This window comes from Chrysemys picta, chromosome 6, assembly GCF_011386835.1.
Source record: "Chrysemys picta bellii isolate R12L10 chromosome 6, ASM1138683v2, whole genome shotgun sequence".
Taxonomy (NCBI): domain Eukaryota; kingdom Metazoa; phylum Chordata; order Testudines; family Emydidae; genus Chrysemys; species Chrysemys picta.
Genome location: NC_088796.1, coordinates 117755039 through 117768949, shown reverse-complemented (window position 1 = coordinate 117768949; position 13911 = coordinate 117755039). Strand labels below are relative to the sequence as shown.

At 43.7% G+C, this 13911-nt stretch overlaps 1 protein-coding gene across 4 annotated transcripts in view; it reads left to right on the top strand.

Moving 5' to 3' along the window:
- The window catches only part of MUSK (muscle associated receptor tyrosine kinase), an 82593-nt gene that overhangs the window by 55267 nt on the left and 13415 nt on the right, over positions 1-13911 (top strand). For 2 of the 4 annotated variants that reach the window (XM_008168750.4, XM_065549721.1), the window contains 6 exons: positions 3406-3581; positions 4569-4592; positions 8313-8401; positions 9457-9616; positions 10539-10719; positions 12567-12758. In XM_008168750.4, the coding sequence (XP_008166972.2) occupies positions 3406-3581; positions 4569-4592; positions 8313-8401; positions 9457-9616; positions 10539-10719; positions 12567-12758 (822 nt within the window). The remainder of the gene's footprint in view (positions 1-3405; positions 3582-4568; positions 4593-8312; positions 8402-9456; positions 9617-10538; positions 10720-12566; positions 12759-13911) is intronic. The other 2 variants (XM_042850380.2, XM_065549722.1) reach the window with 2 other exon arrangements.

Here is a 13911-nt window from a genome sequence, read left to right as displayed (position 1 = left end):
CCTGAGCATCTCTAAAAACAAGTCATTTAGGGGAAGTCCCTGTATGAATTATGATGATGTAGTGTGCATTGAATTTGGTGAATATACTGTATACTAGATTTGCCAATCCACTCAGTAATCTCTCAGCCTATTTTCAGTTTATGTGACAGTATTTATATCCAAGCCAGTCACAATGTATTTGTCAAGCAAGGCTTTCTAAGGTGCTGTATTAAATATTACACCTACTGCATTCCCTTCCCCCACCGTCCACAAGTGGCCCTCCATGGACAGAACTCCTAGTGACTCAATGGAAGTTCTATCCCTAGAGGGCTTGAAAAATTATGGGCCACAGCCTAAGCTGTATAAACCAACCTAGTTCCTGCATCAACTGAGGCTCTGGCCCAGTGGGCCTAAGGGTTTGCAAGAGAATTCAAGATTAATAGATTGGTCTGGAATGATCTATTTAAACCGCCCAGCTGTTTATTGCCCATGGTTTCATTATCACTCTGTAGATACACGCGCAATTTATATATATGTTCCATTATTTTAATATGGATTGAAGTAATACAATGACAATTCCTGAGACGACTCCCTCTTCCTGTTTTAAAGATCAAAGAGCAGTACCACAATGATTTTCTCCAGAACTGCAATACCAGTACTACTTCTGCAGGCTTTGATTTCTGAAATGTAATTGTCAATGGTTCCGAGCCCTTGGATGCAGTTCAGATGGTCTTGTTGATTTGTATATATTAATTTTTCCAGTTATATTATCTGCTCTTTATCAGCAGCTTTTTATCTTTCTATGGCAATTGGCCAGACCTCACCACGTTTCAAATCTTGTTAAATTCCAGTTTAAAATAAGAAATTCAGTAGCTCAGACATTTTCAAACAGATTTCACCAGCCTACTCTTTTATTAAGAGACCACTTTCTAGTATTTTTTTACCAATTTTTTTTAAAAATACCTTTCTTATTCCCTTTACTCTTTTTGGTGAGCATTAGCTGACTCGTTTAGACTGCTTGGAAAATCTCACCCTTACTGTTCTGGTCATCCTCTTTGTCATGAATGTTGGCAGTTGTCATGCTTCTGTGCTGACTCACAGGTCATTCTAAAACCATAAACCCCAAATCCATTATACAGTATATTTTCATAGGATGAGGTTCCCTTAGGACTATATGATCATCACTGATACTCGTTCAGAACAAGTCGGTAGTCTTGGTTTAACGTTTGTTTACCAGGTACAGGTACTTATCTTGTAGTTTACAAAAGGGATGACTTGTTGCAAAAAAAATCCAGTGAACACCATGAATCACAGGGAATCTCACATTCTTTCCATTTGACTCTGGAGTCCCTGGATAAGAAGCACTGGGAGAAATGGTGAATTGCCATATTTTGAGGAAAAGTAACTTATCTTATGTAGTCATTGATTGGCTCCATCCTTCTCCCTGTATTGCTGGCTGGGTATGACAATAGCTCAGGCAGGAGAAGAATTAGTTAATTCCTTTTGAGATACTGCTGCTCTTAGTACTTGGTGGATCAGGCAGCAAGTAACATTTGTATGTTAAAAAATAAGCTGGAATAACCAGGTGGCATCTCTGCTTCTTCTCTTAAATAAGATTCTGTTTTCCCTAGTCCGAATGGTCAGTAAGAGGCTACTGGCCCACCTGTCCTTCTGCTGATTTTGTGTATCTCCCATTTACATTACATAAGGATTCTAACAATGGTCTGAAGTCATCTATCTTTATATATGATCTCATCAAGCTCATCCTCCTCAGAATTAGGTTTTGTACGAAGGACGGCTTACATGGCCCCGTCACCATGGCATCAGAGAACTTCAGCAACATGAACGATTTTAGCCTCACAATGCCCCTCAACAGGGATGTTCATCCCCATTTCACAGGCACAAAGAGCTTAATCAACTTGCTCAGGGACACGCGAGAGGTTTGTGGTAGAGGCAGATCTTGAACCTGCATCTCCCAAATCCCTGCCCAGTTCCCCAAGATCATCAATCTTCCCCAGTTCAGGGTGCGTATCTCACTCCTGTGGAATGTGCTGTTCAATTAAAATGGATATGTCTGGCTGAACTTGGTGCTTATGGGAGTTAGCAAGGAGACAGCACTGGCTAAAGGCAAGCACGATGCAGGTAGGCTCTGTGCATTCTTCTTACACAGCTCTGCCCCTAAATAGAGCCTTGATAGCGCACTCATTGCAGCTGCCCCATCCCTTGGTAAAATATACTCCACCTCAGCTGTGCTATCACTGAACAGTTGCAACTCCACAGGGGCAGAACGTTTTATAAAGATTCGCAATATTATTAACATTAATCCTCGCTGGGTAGTAGGGAAACTGGTGGCAACAACATGAATAAAACTGCATCAAATTGCAATGTGGTGCTTTAGGTTACACATTTCTAGGGGTGACTGATTCAGTTACTATCATCATGTGCCAACTGCTCAGCTCCTAATGATGCCAAAGCCGGTGCTGGTTTTGAATAGTAGGCAAGCCTGTGCCACAGACTTGGCTGAGTCTGCCAAAATCATCTCCACTTGTAACCGCAAAGCTAGTATTCCAGCCCAGGTTTCCAAAAAAAATGAATGGCTGATAATTAACCAATTACCACCCTCCAAATCTTTCCCAATATTCAGGGTATGACAGGAAAAACTGTCTGCTTTATAAGAAAACCCAAACTGACGGCATGCTATTCCTGAAACAACTGAAAAACCATAAGCATTATTTAAAATGTCAATGAATTTCAATAATTTATCAATCACTTTCAGAGAGTCACCTGGGATGAAAAACATCAGACAGTCCTCTTTTCTCTATTATTTAATATTTCTATTGACTTAGCACCTAGAGATCTCATCCATGTTGGCATTTCATTGGACTAGGTGCTATAAAAAGGTCTCTGTCCCAAAGAGATTACAGTGAAAAAGACAAGACATAGCAGGTGGAGGAGACAATCAAGGAGACCAGAGCAGGGAGATAAGATTAAAAAAAAAAAAAAAAAAAAAAGGATGTGCACAGTTCTCAGCCAATCAGGAGGTAGTAATGGCAGCTGAACACCTGGTGTCAGATTGCAGCTTTCTGTCTGCATTACGGGAGAGAGGTGAGTTTTGAGGAAGGACAGGAGGTGGTTAAGGTGACCCACAGGTGTGAACCCATGATACAGAATGACATGCTTTGAACAGAGTGGAGCTTCAAGGATTTCTCTAGAGCAAATTATTGTATTTCATGCAATGTTTCTGTTACAGTTTATGAGCTGGATTCACAGCTCGTATAAATCAGCGTGGCCCCATGGAAATCAGTGGAGCCACGCCGATTTCCAGCTAAGCATCTGTCTGCATAACTTTTGCACACCATTGTTAATGCAGTGTTTGTCAGCAAGCCATTGACTGTGTATTTCACTGTTCTTTGTAAAATAATGTAGAGAGCATTGCCTTGCGGTAAAGGATCTCTACTGCTTTAAGGAATGGCTCTCAATGGAGGAGAACTCCCAGAAAGGTGTTTACAAACCAGGATTAATGCTGCTCGCTCTACCTGAATGCAACAGACTTCCCAGCCTGCACCAGGACCCCAAGGCCTGCACCAGGATTCCATATTTCGGTAACTGAAAATTCTGCTTGCTGCTGTGCTAAATGGAGTCCAGGCTTAGCAAGAGTTTGGGGAAAAGGGGAAGGCCTGAGACCAGTGAGTGATCAGGACCAAAGTGTGGGCCAGATTATGCCCCAAGAATGTAGCTCTCTTCTTCACCAGGGAAAGGGGGATTATCAGACATGTCAATCCTGCCCCCTTTCCTTGGGCTCCATGGTGGATTCTCCAGAGTTTTGGGGATCTCTGGATTGGATGGATGAGGGAGAGTGCATCCCCTTTGCACCCAGCAGTAAACCCAAATACACCCAGGGGCTGCAATAGCTTTCCTAAGAAAACCCTCTCTTTAAAGAGGGAGATACCAGGGGCAGGAGGACGCTGGGGAGTCCTTGGCAGTGTGACTCCAAGGGAGAGGGGCCGGCTAAAAGAATCCCACTCATCACTGGAGACACATAGGGTACACTGGATTTGGCCCATGGTAGCTTTAAGTATTTATTAGACTGTGGCATGTCAAATGCCCTCTGACAAGGAAGAAGACAATTGTAAAATATAAAATGTACAAATAAAATAAGAACTGGTAGGAAATCAGCTTCCTAGGTATCAGTCTATGTAGTTGGAAGAGGCTCTTGAAGTAAATTGTAGCCTTGTAACATCTTTAGTTCTACTTTAACCTGTGTTTGAAATGCCAAATCCGGTGCACTGAAGAACGAAAGGAACAACAGTTTGTTTATTTGGTCTGATTCCAATGTACAACCCACTCAAAAAACAACCACCTTATTTTAGAACCACTGGTCTCAAAACCAGTTGCTAAACCCAGTTTTGTTAATGATAGTGTTGCCACTTTGAAGAACTGGTGTATTCACAGAGAAACTCCCCAGAGCACTTCTGGGAAAGAATGTTTTCCCACAACATGTGAGAGCACTGATAGTAGCTGCACCATTGAACAAAGATTTCAGTTAGAACATCTGTTGCTTACTTGTTGTTTGTCTTTTTTTCCTCCAGATTTTGAGACAGAAAATACAACCAGTAAGTAGATTCCCTTGGAGTTTAGAACTAGAGTCCTTGACTTGGTCTAGTTGTTTAAGATGCCATGTTGCCAACTCTCATGGTATTTGGGAGCAGAGGGGTTTTTTTTCAGCCCCAACTACCTACTGGAATCAGGTTATTACCTGAAAATCTCAGTTTTCATTTAAAAAAAAATAGCTCTCAGGCTTGGGGAGAAAATGTGATCCCCAAACTTTTCAACGTCAGGAAGCAAATAAAAAGAACCAACAAATAATTCATTTTTAAATCTTGTGATTTTTTTTAAAGCCAATCTCATGATTTTGGGGGGCCTTGACTCATGGTTTTTGAACACTTGGGGGGGGTTGGTAAATCCAAAGATGTTTCACGTTTAAAATATTTGCAATATACTTTTTTCTTTATGATGAGGCAAGATTTTTGCAGCATGACGACTCTGACTGTTCATCCCTTCTGTGGAGCTTTTGATTTGATAAATTGTAATGGTCAGGCCTTTGCATGTGTGTATGCGACTCCTCAGTGTAATGCCAAAAGCTCTTCATAAAGACTGCGAGTTAACCTCACTGCTTTGACTGTTTAGCATTCCCACAGACAAACTAAACAGAGCCAGGAGGAAGAATGAATGTGGAAGGGCAAAGGAGAGGAAGGGAGAAGAGAGGAGCTGTAGAAGGGTGGGGAGAGAGAATAAAAGAAAACAAAACAAAACCCAGAGGCCTAATCTCTTGTACTTTTGCTTCCACCCTTGGGAGGTGCTCCGATACTATAGTGCTGGGCACCTAATGCAAACAGAAGAAAAATTGGGGAGGCAAAAATAGGCTTTTCCAGATAATATTCTCTCTCTCCCCACAGCTTCCCTCAAGGTTTGGCTTCCAGAAGCAGCCATCCAAATCCCCAGAGCACTTCCCTATCATAGTGTGCTGTAAGAAATAGCTTAATTCATTACAGCTGCTCCACTTGTGCTGCTTTGACACAAATCCTTGCCAGGGCCAGCTCTGGCTTTTTGGCCACCCCAAGCAAAAAAAAAAAACCTGCGGTGCGGCCGGAGCGCGGGTGCAGGGGGACAGGCTGGGGGGGGGGGGAGGGGGAGGAAGGGGGAGGAAGAGAGAGAAGGGGGCGGCGGCCAGGGCTACAGTAGGGGCGCTGCCACGCGGCCCCTCCCGCTGCGCTGCCTCCTGCCGCCTGCCACGAGGGCTCCGCTCCGGTCGGCGGGGAGGGAAGGAAGAGGACTGCCCTGCAGGGTGCTCCGGCCTCCTACAGGGTGGCCGGAGCGGAACAAAAAAAAAAAAAGCGGCCGTGCCGCCCTAGGATTGGGCGGAATGCCGTCTCGAACAATCTGCCGCCCCAAGCACCAGCTTGCTCAGCAGGTGCCTGGAGCCGGCCCTGATCCTTGCATTTAAGGCATAGAGCTGTAGTCCTTGCTCTGCTCGGTGTGGTGTGTGTGTGTGTGTGTGGGCGCGCATTAACCCTTTCCTGATCATTTTTGGGTAAGAGGTTTTAAATGCTGTGGCAGGTCAGAAGAGAGACTGTAAATATGCTACCTGTCTGTCTAGTATCAATGACATTTTACCAAAGGACACCTTATTTAGCTGATATCCCGCCCTCCTCCCCCCTCCCCCATGTCCATTCAGTCATATCTGCTGGCTTTCGGGACAAAAGTAAGATTTTAGTGCTTTTTTGTTACAATATCATTGCCAATCCATACAGCTATGGGAGAGTGAGCTGGATTGTATTCCAACTCACACATAATCAACAGAGCTACTATTAACTAAATCCCAAATACAGAATCTCTGTTACTCCTTGCTCCTTCCTATGGGAGGCCTGCCATGTGAGTGGCATCTTTGTTTCCCAGTTTCTCATCACCCTTAGACAGAAACAGGAGCTACTTTTTTGGTAACTGTTTCCAACTCCAAAAGGTCACTAGAAAGTGTCTCACAGCCATTATATGGATGTTTATTTCAGACATGTGGTGTGAGTACCAAATCAGAGAGCATGGGTCACTGTGCACGGCTTTTATTTTTGTCAAGAAACAGGCTAATGCTTTAGTGGCATCTGGGTGCCAGATCAGTCATTAAACAAGTTTCAGATATTATTCACCTTGCCTTTGAAAGGGAAACTCCTAAAATATTCATTTTGTGCTGTCAGGACATTGTCGTTGTAGGGTCTGGTGTGTGTTTTCTTTCCTCTGCCAAGTGTGTAATGCAGGGAGCCCTGTATGAAGTGTTCAGGGACTATAGAAAATAAATTATAGTAATTGAGGCGTGGAATGCAAGAGATTAAGGGATACGTGATCATCGACGATGTGTTTGATTTACTCTAGTAGCACTACTTCCAGTGGTTCTTTTGAACTTGTACTGTAAATGTCCACCCTAAATATTTACATCTGCAACCTAGGTCTGTACCCTACAGACGAGGAATGGGTAAAATCTGTTCAGACAAAATAAGAGGCCAAACCTTTTGCCCCGAACTCCAAACAAATCTTTCCTGAAGTTCAAAACTGTTAATGTAACTTGTCACCCTGTTTCCTAATGTTGTCCCTTCTTGGCACTTCTGGTGTCTGGCCAGCAATGGAAGAAATGGTGCTGAAATAGTGTGAGAGGTAATCCTTGTGGCACTTCCAGCCGTCCCAGAAGCAGCTAGATTAGGAAACGTTGCACTTAAGCCTATTCTCACAAGATTTCCTGCTCAGTTTTTCTCCAGAGTGAATAAGCTTTGCAAATCTATCTGAACTGTATTCATTCTTTATTCTTAGTATCATTGTGTGCAGGTACCACCTACAGTGTCTAGGCACTGTGCACACACACTATACCCTGAAGAGCTTACACTCGCATAAGACAAGCACCACATGTAGGTTGGAGAAGAGGGACACAGTCACAGAGCCCGATTCTCCCCTCTGAAGCCAGTGGACACTCTGCTGCCCCCCTGCATCTCCAGGAGCTTGTGGGGACCTCTGTTACTAGTCCCGAGGGGAGAAGACTGCCCTAGGTTACTGCCTGTCTAAGGGGGTGTGAGGCTGATCCACAGGGGTCCTGTGTTTTGGTCTCCAATTGGCATGATCTGGCCCTGGAATTTAGAATAGTCCCAGTGACTATTAGGGGGGCTTGTGCACCTTAATCCCTTACGTATTTTTGAAAATTTTCCCCTTCGTGCCTTAGAACCAACTCATTCTAATCAGATCGGCAAACCTTTTGATGTATAGGATGGTATTTAATTGTACAGTTCTAAAAGCTGTCCCTCTTTTTATTCTCAAAATTACAGGAAACAAGGAATAACTAATTTTATATTCCGTGCAGCTTTGCTTACTAGATCTGCATATGAAACAACTAGAAAGATACTCTTAGGCTGTTTAGAGGGGTTCTGTGCTGCATTTTCTGTAACAGGAGGAGTGAATTGGATAGATGATGGACAGAATGGCTAGACTGGAATCTGAACTCACGTCACAATGGTGTAAACTTGGAATAACTCCACTAGCTCCTTTGGAGTTACACCAGATTTACCTTTGTGGAGCTGAGTTCAAAATCTATTCAATGGTGTGAACAGAAGTCTAGATAGTCTCTTGATGGCAGACTAGCTGTCTGGACACCTTAATGTTCTCAAGGGTGTTTTTTTGCTTCTAATCTGCTGGTGTGGTCATTTACTCCTATTTTATGAAATTGTTTTTCCATTTTTGATTCACTGTGTCGCAGTCCATTGTCTCACGTCACTTGTTTAAATGGCCTTTTCCCACAGCAACTTGCTACAAAGGCAATGGCAGGTTCTACCAGGGATCTGTCAATGTCACCACCTCAGGCATTCCTTGCCAGAAGTGGAGTGAACAGGTGAGCATCACTTTATTCAGAGCTACAGTCGGGGTTGGATTTATAGTCTAATGCTGGGATATCCAAAGGAGTCTAACAGAAACTCAGTGGAAGTTGGGCTTCTGCTCTAGAAAATCTTCTGAAAATCCCAGCCTAAGTATACTACCTTGGGTGTACAAGTCCACAGGGGAGTGGGGGCAAAGATGGCGTCTGAGGAGCCAGCCGTGTGCTAGGCATCTCCCCTGCATTAGAGTAACCTGAAAAGTGGCTTAAATAGTGCCAAATGCCAATGACCCCAAAGGGGTATTATGGCAGTTGCAGATCAACTGGGCAGATCTTCCTGGGTCCCTCAACCAGCATCAAGAAAGGGAGGATGGTGGCACAGAAGCCACAAGCTAGCTGCACGCTGTCTTCACTGGGGCAATCGTTCCCTGCCTGGCACCTCAGACTTAGTGGAGGAATCCCCCAGATGCACAACAGACACACGATACAGGAGCTCATCTATTTAAGCAATTGTATTTTCCTGTAATATGTACTAGTAAGTGGAATAAAATCCCACCTATTGAAAACAATACCAAGATGGCCAGCAAATTACTCAGGCCCTGTTTAGACGCTTAATTCTCATTGAAATCAATGGGAGCTAAGTGCCTAAATATCTTGGAGGATCGGGGCCTCAGAGACAGAAAGCCAGGGAAAGTGTGGTTAAAAGGTCAGGTGTATTAGCATTTCACCCTCATGACCGCCCCCTCGCAAGATGCAGATGTCACACCCTAACTGTCAGGGTGGTTAAACACTGGAATAAATTGCCTAGGGAGGTTGTGGAATCTCCATCTCTGGAGATATTTAAGAGTAGGTTAGATAAATGTCTATCAGGGATGGTCTAGACAGTATTTGGTCCTGCCATGAGGGCAGGGGACTGGTCTCGATGACCTCTCGAGGTCCCTTCCAGTCCTAGAATCTATGAATCTATTTTTCTTGGCAAGCTGTTGCAGACTTGCAGCCATCAGCCGTTTCTAAAAACATCAGGAAGAAGTGCACTCTAAAAACACTAAAGCTAACTTATTCCTTCCCACCAGGTACCCCATTTGCACAGAAGGACCCCTCAGGTTTTCCCAGAGCTGTCAAACGCAGAGAACTCTTGCCGTAATCCAGGAGGGGAAAACGAACGTCCCTGGTGTTACACAAAGGACCATTCTGTAAACTGGGAATACTGCAGTGTGCCTCTTTGTGGAGAGGGTAAGGGACAGCAGCTGATAACTTTTCACAGTAGCTGTTAGTTTTAGAACATTAAACATTGATCCACAAAACTGTTCAGGACCGTCATATCCCCAATAGTTCGATGGTAGTTCTGACAGTCATGCCAGTTTCTTTGGACTTCAGTGGGAACAGGATTTGGCCTTAATGTTCAGAGTGCTTTACAAACTAGCACGTTCTCATAACATCCCGATTGGTAGAGAAGGGGAGATGAAGACAGAAAAGAAGCAAAGTGACTTCTTGCTCAAGGCCATGGGAAATCCAGGTCAGAGGCAGGATTAGAATTTAGGAGTTCCTGCCTCCCAGTTTGGCACCCAGGCACACATTTCTCTTATTCACAGCTGTCCGGATTTTAAATGACCATCACTGAAATAAGTGTATTGCTCAAAATATACCTCAGCAAAGGCCCTTTTCACTACTTCCGCTTTCACTAAGCAGAGATCAGACGCATTGTAAGGCTCTAGCGAACCAAAGCTATGTCACTATAGCTGCACTTGAAAAGGAATGAAGGGAACAGCCTGACTTAGCTTTACTTTTAGTCTTGGCCATTACACGTACAAACCAACAGATTGCTAGCATAGCCCTGAAAGAGCTAAACCAATGCTTATATTTATATTCATGATGCTTTTTGAAATATATACTTAAACTAAAAAGAAGTTTAAATACATTTGCACCTATCAGATTTTTTTCACCACTTATTACTTTGATTCTTACCAAAGTTAATGGCATAAAAAGGGGGTTTCTTCCTTCCAAACGGCCTTCTCCTGTATGTGAAGTCATACTACTGAATTTGTAGACATCACAATAATTACCATGACAACTGGGTGACGTCAGAAGTATCGTTTAACAAAAAGTTCTGTAGAACTTAAGAGGGATGGAATCATTGTTTTTGTTTTCATTGCAGTGTCCATACCAGGAACAAAAAAACCAAGTGTAGAGACTCCCAATCTCCCTTCTTCTTTCTCCCCTACCTACTCCATGACTGTCATCATTTCCATCATCTCCAGCTTTGCATTGATAGTGATTCTCATTATCATTGCTCTTGTTTGCTGCCGAAGGCGAAAACAATGGAAAAACAAAAAGAGGTAAGCCCTAAAGATCTATAAATAAAGCCATGTCGGATTTGTTCCAGCAAATACAGCTTTGACATGGGGCTTACAATGGACATTCCAGTACTCACTAAATTCAAATGTCTGTTTCAACTCTTAAGGCCGATAGGGCAAAGGGAAATATTAGATTGGAAACTCTTCGGAACAGGGATGTGTCTTTATATGCCTGTTCATTATTTAGCACCCTGGGGCTCCAATCCGACTGGACCCTCTGGGCACTATTAATACATTAACAACAACAAATAATGCAGGCCAAAAATTCTCATGTTCTTCCATGAGACCTAGAAATCAGGACAAAACGGTGGTGGCTTGTCTAGTGCTTCAGCTTTTCATCACATTACCAGTTGAGGATAGCAGTGTTTCATTTTGAATTCTCATCACACTAAATCAAGGAACTGGTGACTTATATCCCGTATGACTAAGAAAATCACATGAACAGTAGCAAAGTTCATAACTACATAGGACCTCATGTAACCTGAGGGATCACTTGACAAAGACATCTGGAAACGTGTGTGCGATTAACATTCTGACTAGCAAACAATTGTTCTGGTTTCTCAGGTAATTAACAGATTAGAGAATGAGTTCAAGTTTAGCTTAGAATGTAAGGACCTACTATCCTAGGCCATTACTAGACAATCTAGATGTAGGAAACTTTCCTCCTTGGGGAGATTAGATGTGAAGTATTCAGTAGATATTTAGACATTGTTAAGAATCGAATGGTCAAAGGGAATTAAAAAGGAGCAACTCCAGCCCCCTCCACTTCCAATAAAACAAAAACAAAACAAAAGGCGACTCTTAATAGCGAGACTTTAGTCAATATATAAAAAGTTATCTGGACATGAATGTGGTTGAAAATAATATTTGTGGGTTTTCTCCGTCCTCAAAACCCTCATGCCCTTAAAGCAAATTCCTTAGCCCCAACCCTACTGTTTGTGGTTAACAGCCTGCACTGTTTGTGGAACAGGCCAGAAAAGAATTTTTCCAGCCACTAGATTCCTTCAATTGTCAAAAACTGAAAGGACGCTGGTTTTTTGAAAAGTGTAACTTTGCAGAGTGCTCTGCTGAGGGGTGAGAATAATGTTTGCAGGGTACCATTATTTTTTGCTGTAGGTTCTCATGTGTTAATCTCCTTTCTCTATATTGTTGCCCCAGATTACTGAAGCCTGCAAATTCTTAATCACATGAGTAATCCTGGTTCACATGGGTAGTTCCGTTGCAACTGCTCATAGAAGGACTAGTCCTGTACCCAGTGGCCTGCTGGATTGGCCCCTGACCTGGCAGACCAACCTACTTAGCCTAGATCCCTGGAAACAACAACAGGCAAACTGGAAATGTCCCAGAAATAACAATACAGTGTCATGAGACACACAGTAGTGCACAACTGGTAAGAAGGGGGCAGGTAGCAAAATACCCAGGCAGGCACACTGTACACTTGGCAGACCCATATCCCCGTGTTAAGGGGCACCACACTCACCCATTGGAGACACTTCCCACACTTAGTTCCACAAGGGCATACGGGGCTGAAAATGAGGATGTTGGCACGGTGGGAGCAAAGAGGCAGAACATGTATTCATGGCATGCTATGGCCTGGCAGCCATTTTCATAGATAATCACTACTCCAGCAGCAGGGCAGGTGGGCTGTCTGTGCAAGGCTGGCAAGCCACTCTGTATGGTGTGAAGAGGCCCTGTGGACAGTCTTTCTGCACCTCCCTTTTCCAGCCTTGCAGAGTCAAGCCACAAATGAGGTGAACAAAATGTTCACTCCTGACATAGTACCCTACTATGCTCTAACCCACTGATAATTTCCTTATCCATCATTTCAGGGAGTCACAAGCACCAGCGCTAACCACTCTTCCCTCAGAGCTCCTACTGGACAGACTTCATCCTAACCCCATGTATCAGCGCATACCCCTTCTCCTGAATCCTAAATTACTCACCCTGGAATATCCAAGAAACAATATTGAATACGTGAGAGATATTGGAGAAGGAGCGTTTGGAAGGGTCTTTCAAGCAAGGTAAGTGTCCTGCTAGCAAGTATTCCTTAATACTGATACCCGGAAGACATTAACATCTGGCTAGAGTTCTGGTAGCAGGAAAATGGTTGTTCATTTATTCTAACTGACATGGAGAAATTAATTGTTCTAACCAGAATGAAATGTGTGTGTGAAAGCGTGACAAAACTAATTATAAAAACTAGGCTAATTTACTCCTGTTTCCCACTTATGATTATTTGGTAAAACATTGTCACAAACGTTCATAGTCATCTTCTATATATTAGACAGAGCGTCTCACTTATTCCTGTTAATCCAGCTGAATGTGGCAGCTAAATTTATGATGCATTCAGGAAAATAAGAATTTTGCTTGTTTTTACTGTGACTAGTCCATTGTGAATTTTTTAAATTTTCCCAGGATTTCATGTTTGTTTAAGATGTTGGTACATGGTAGCCAGCATTTAAAAAAAATCAACATTTGCTAGTAGTTACCCCCCTACTGCTATCTGTGATCCTGCAGTTAGGCCCTGATCCTGCAAAAATACCTTTACTTGCTTAGCGGGTCCTTATTCCTGAAATTGACAACAGTTTTTCCTATTTGCCAGGAGACTGGGTCATAGGCAGTCCTAGTGGTCAGAGCAGGAGTCAGGCCTAGTGATCAGAGTCCACATGCCCAAGAGAGTCAGAGTCAGGAATCAGAGCTGAGGGTCAGAACCAGAATCAGAGTCTGAATGCCAGGGCCAAGGATCAAGACAGAACTGGAGTCAGGAATGAGAGCCGAGGCTCAGAAATGGGTTACCAGGAATCAGGGAAAGCAGGAGCAGGGCTGGTTCTGAGGCAGGAGTAAGGCTGGGACAGGATGAAAACGAGGCTGGGTGCGTAGGATCTGGACTGGAGCCGTGGAAGAGTAGAGCAAGAGCAGGGCTTGGTGAGACACAAGCAGAGGGAGGCAGAGAGTCCCTGAGCATGTGCATTGAGCAGCCAGCAAGCTACTGCTGCTGCTGGGCTTAAGAACTGGCCTGCTGGCTTCCTCAGCCAGGGCTGTCCGTCAGGCATTCTAGCTGGCTCGTCAGGGTGTCAGGAACACTGAGCAGGCGTAGTTGCAGGGCCTTACTCCTGGCACTATTCTGAATTCAAGGAATTAAGAACCAATCCTGTTCCTATTGACTGCCGTGGG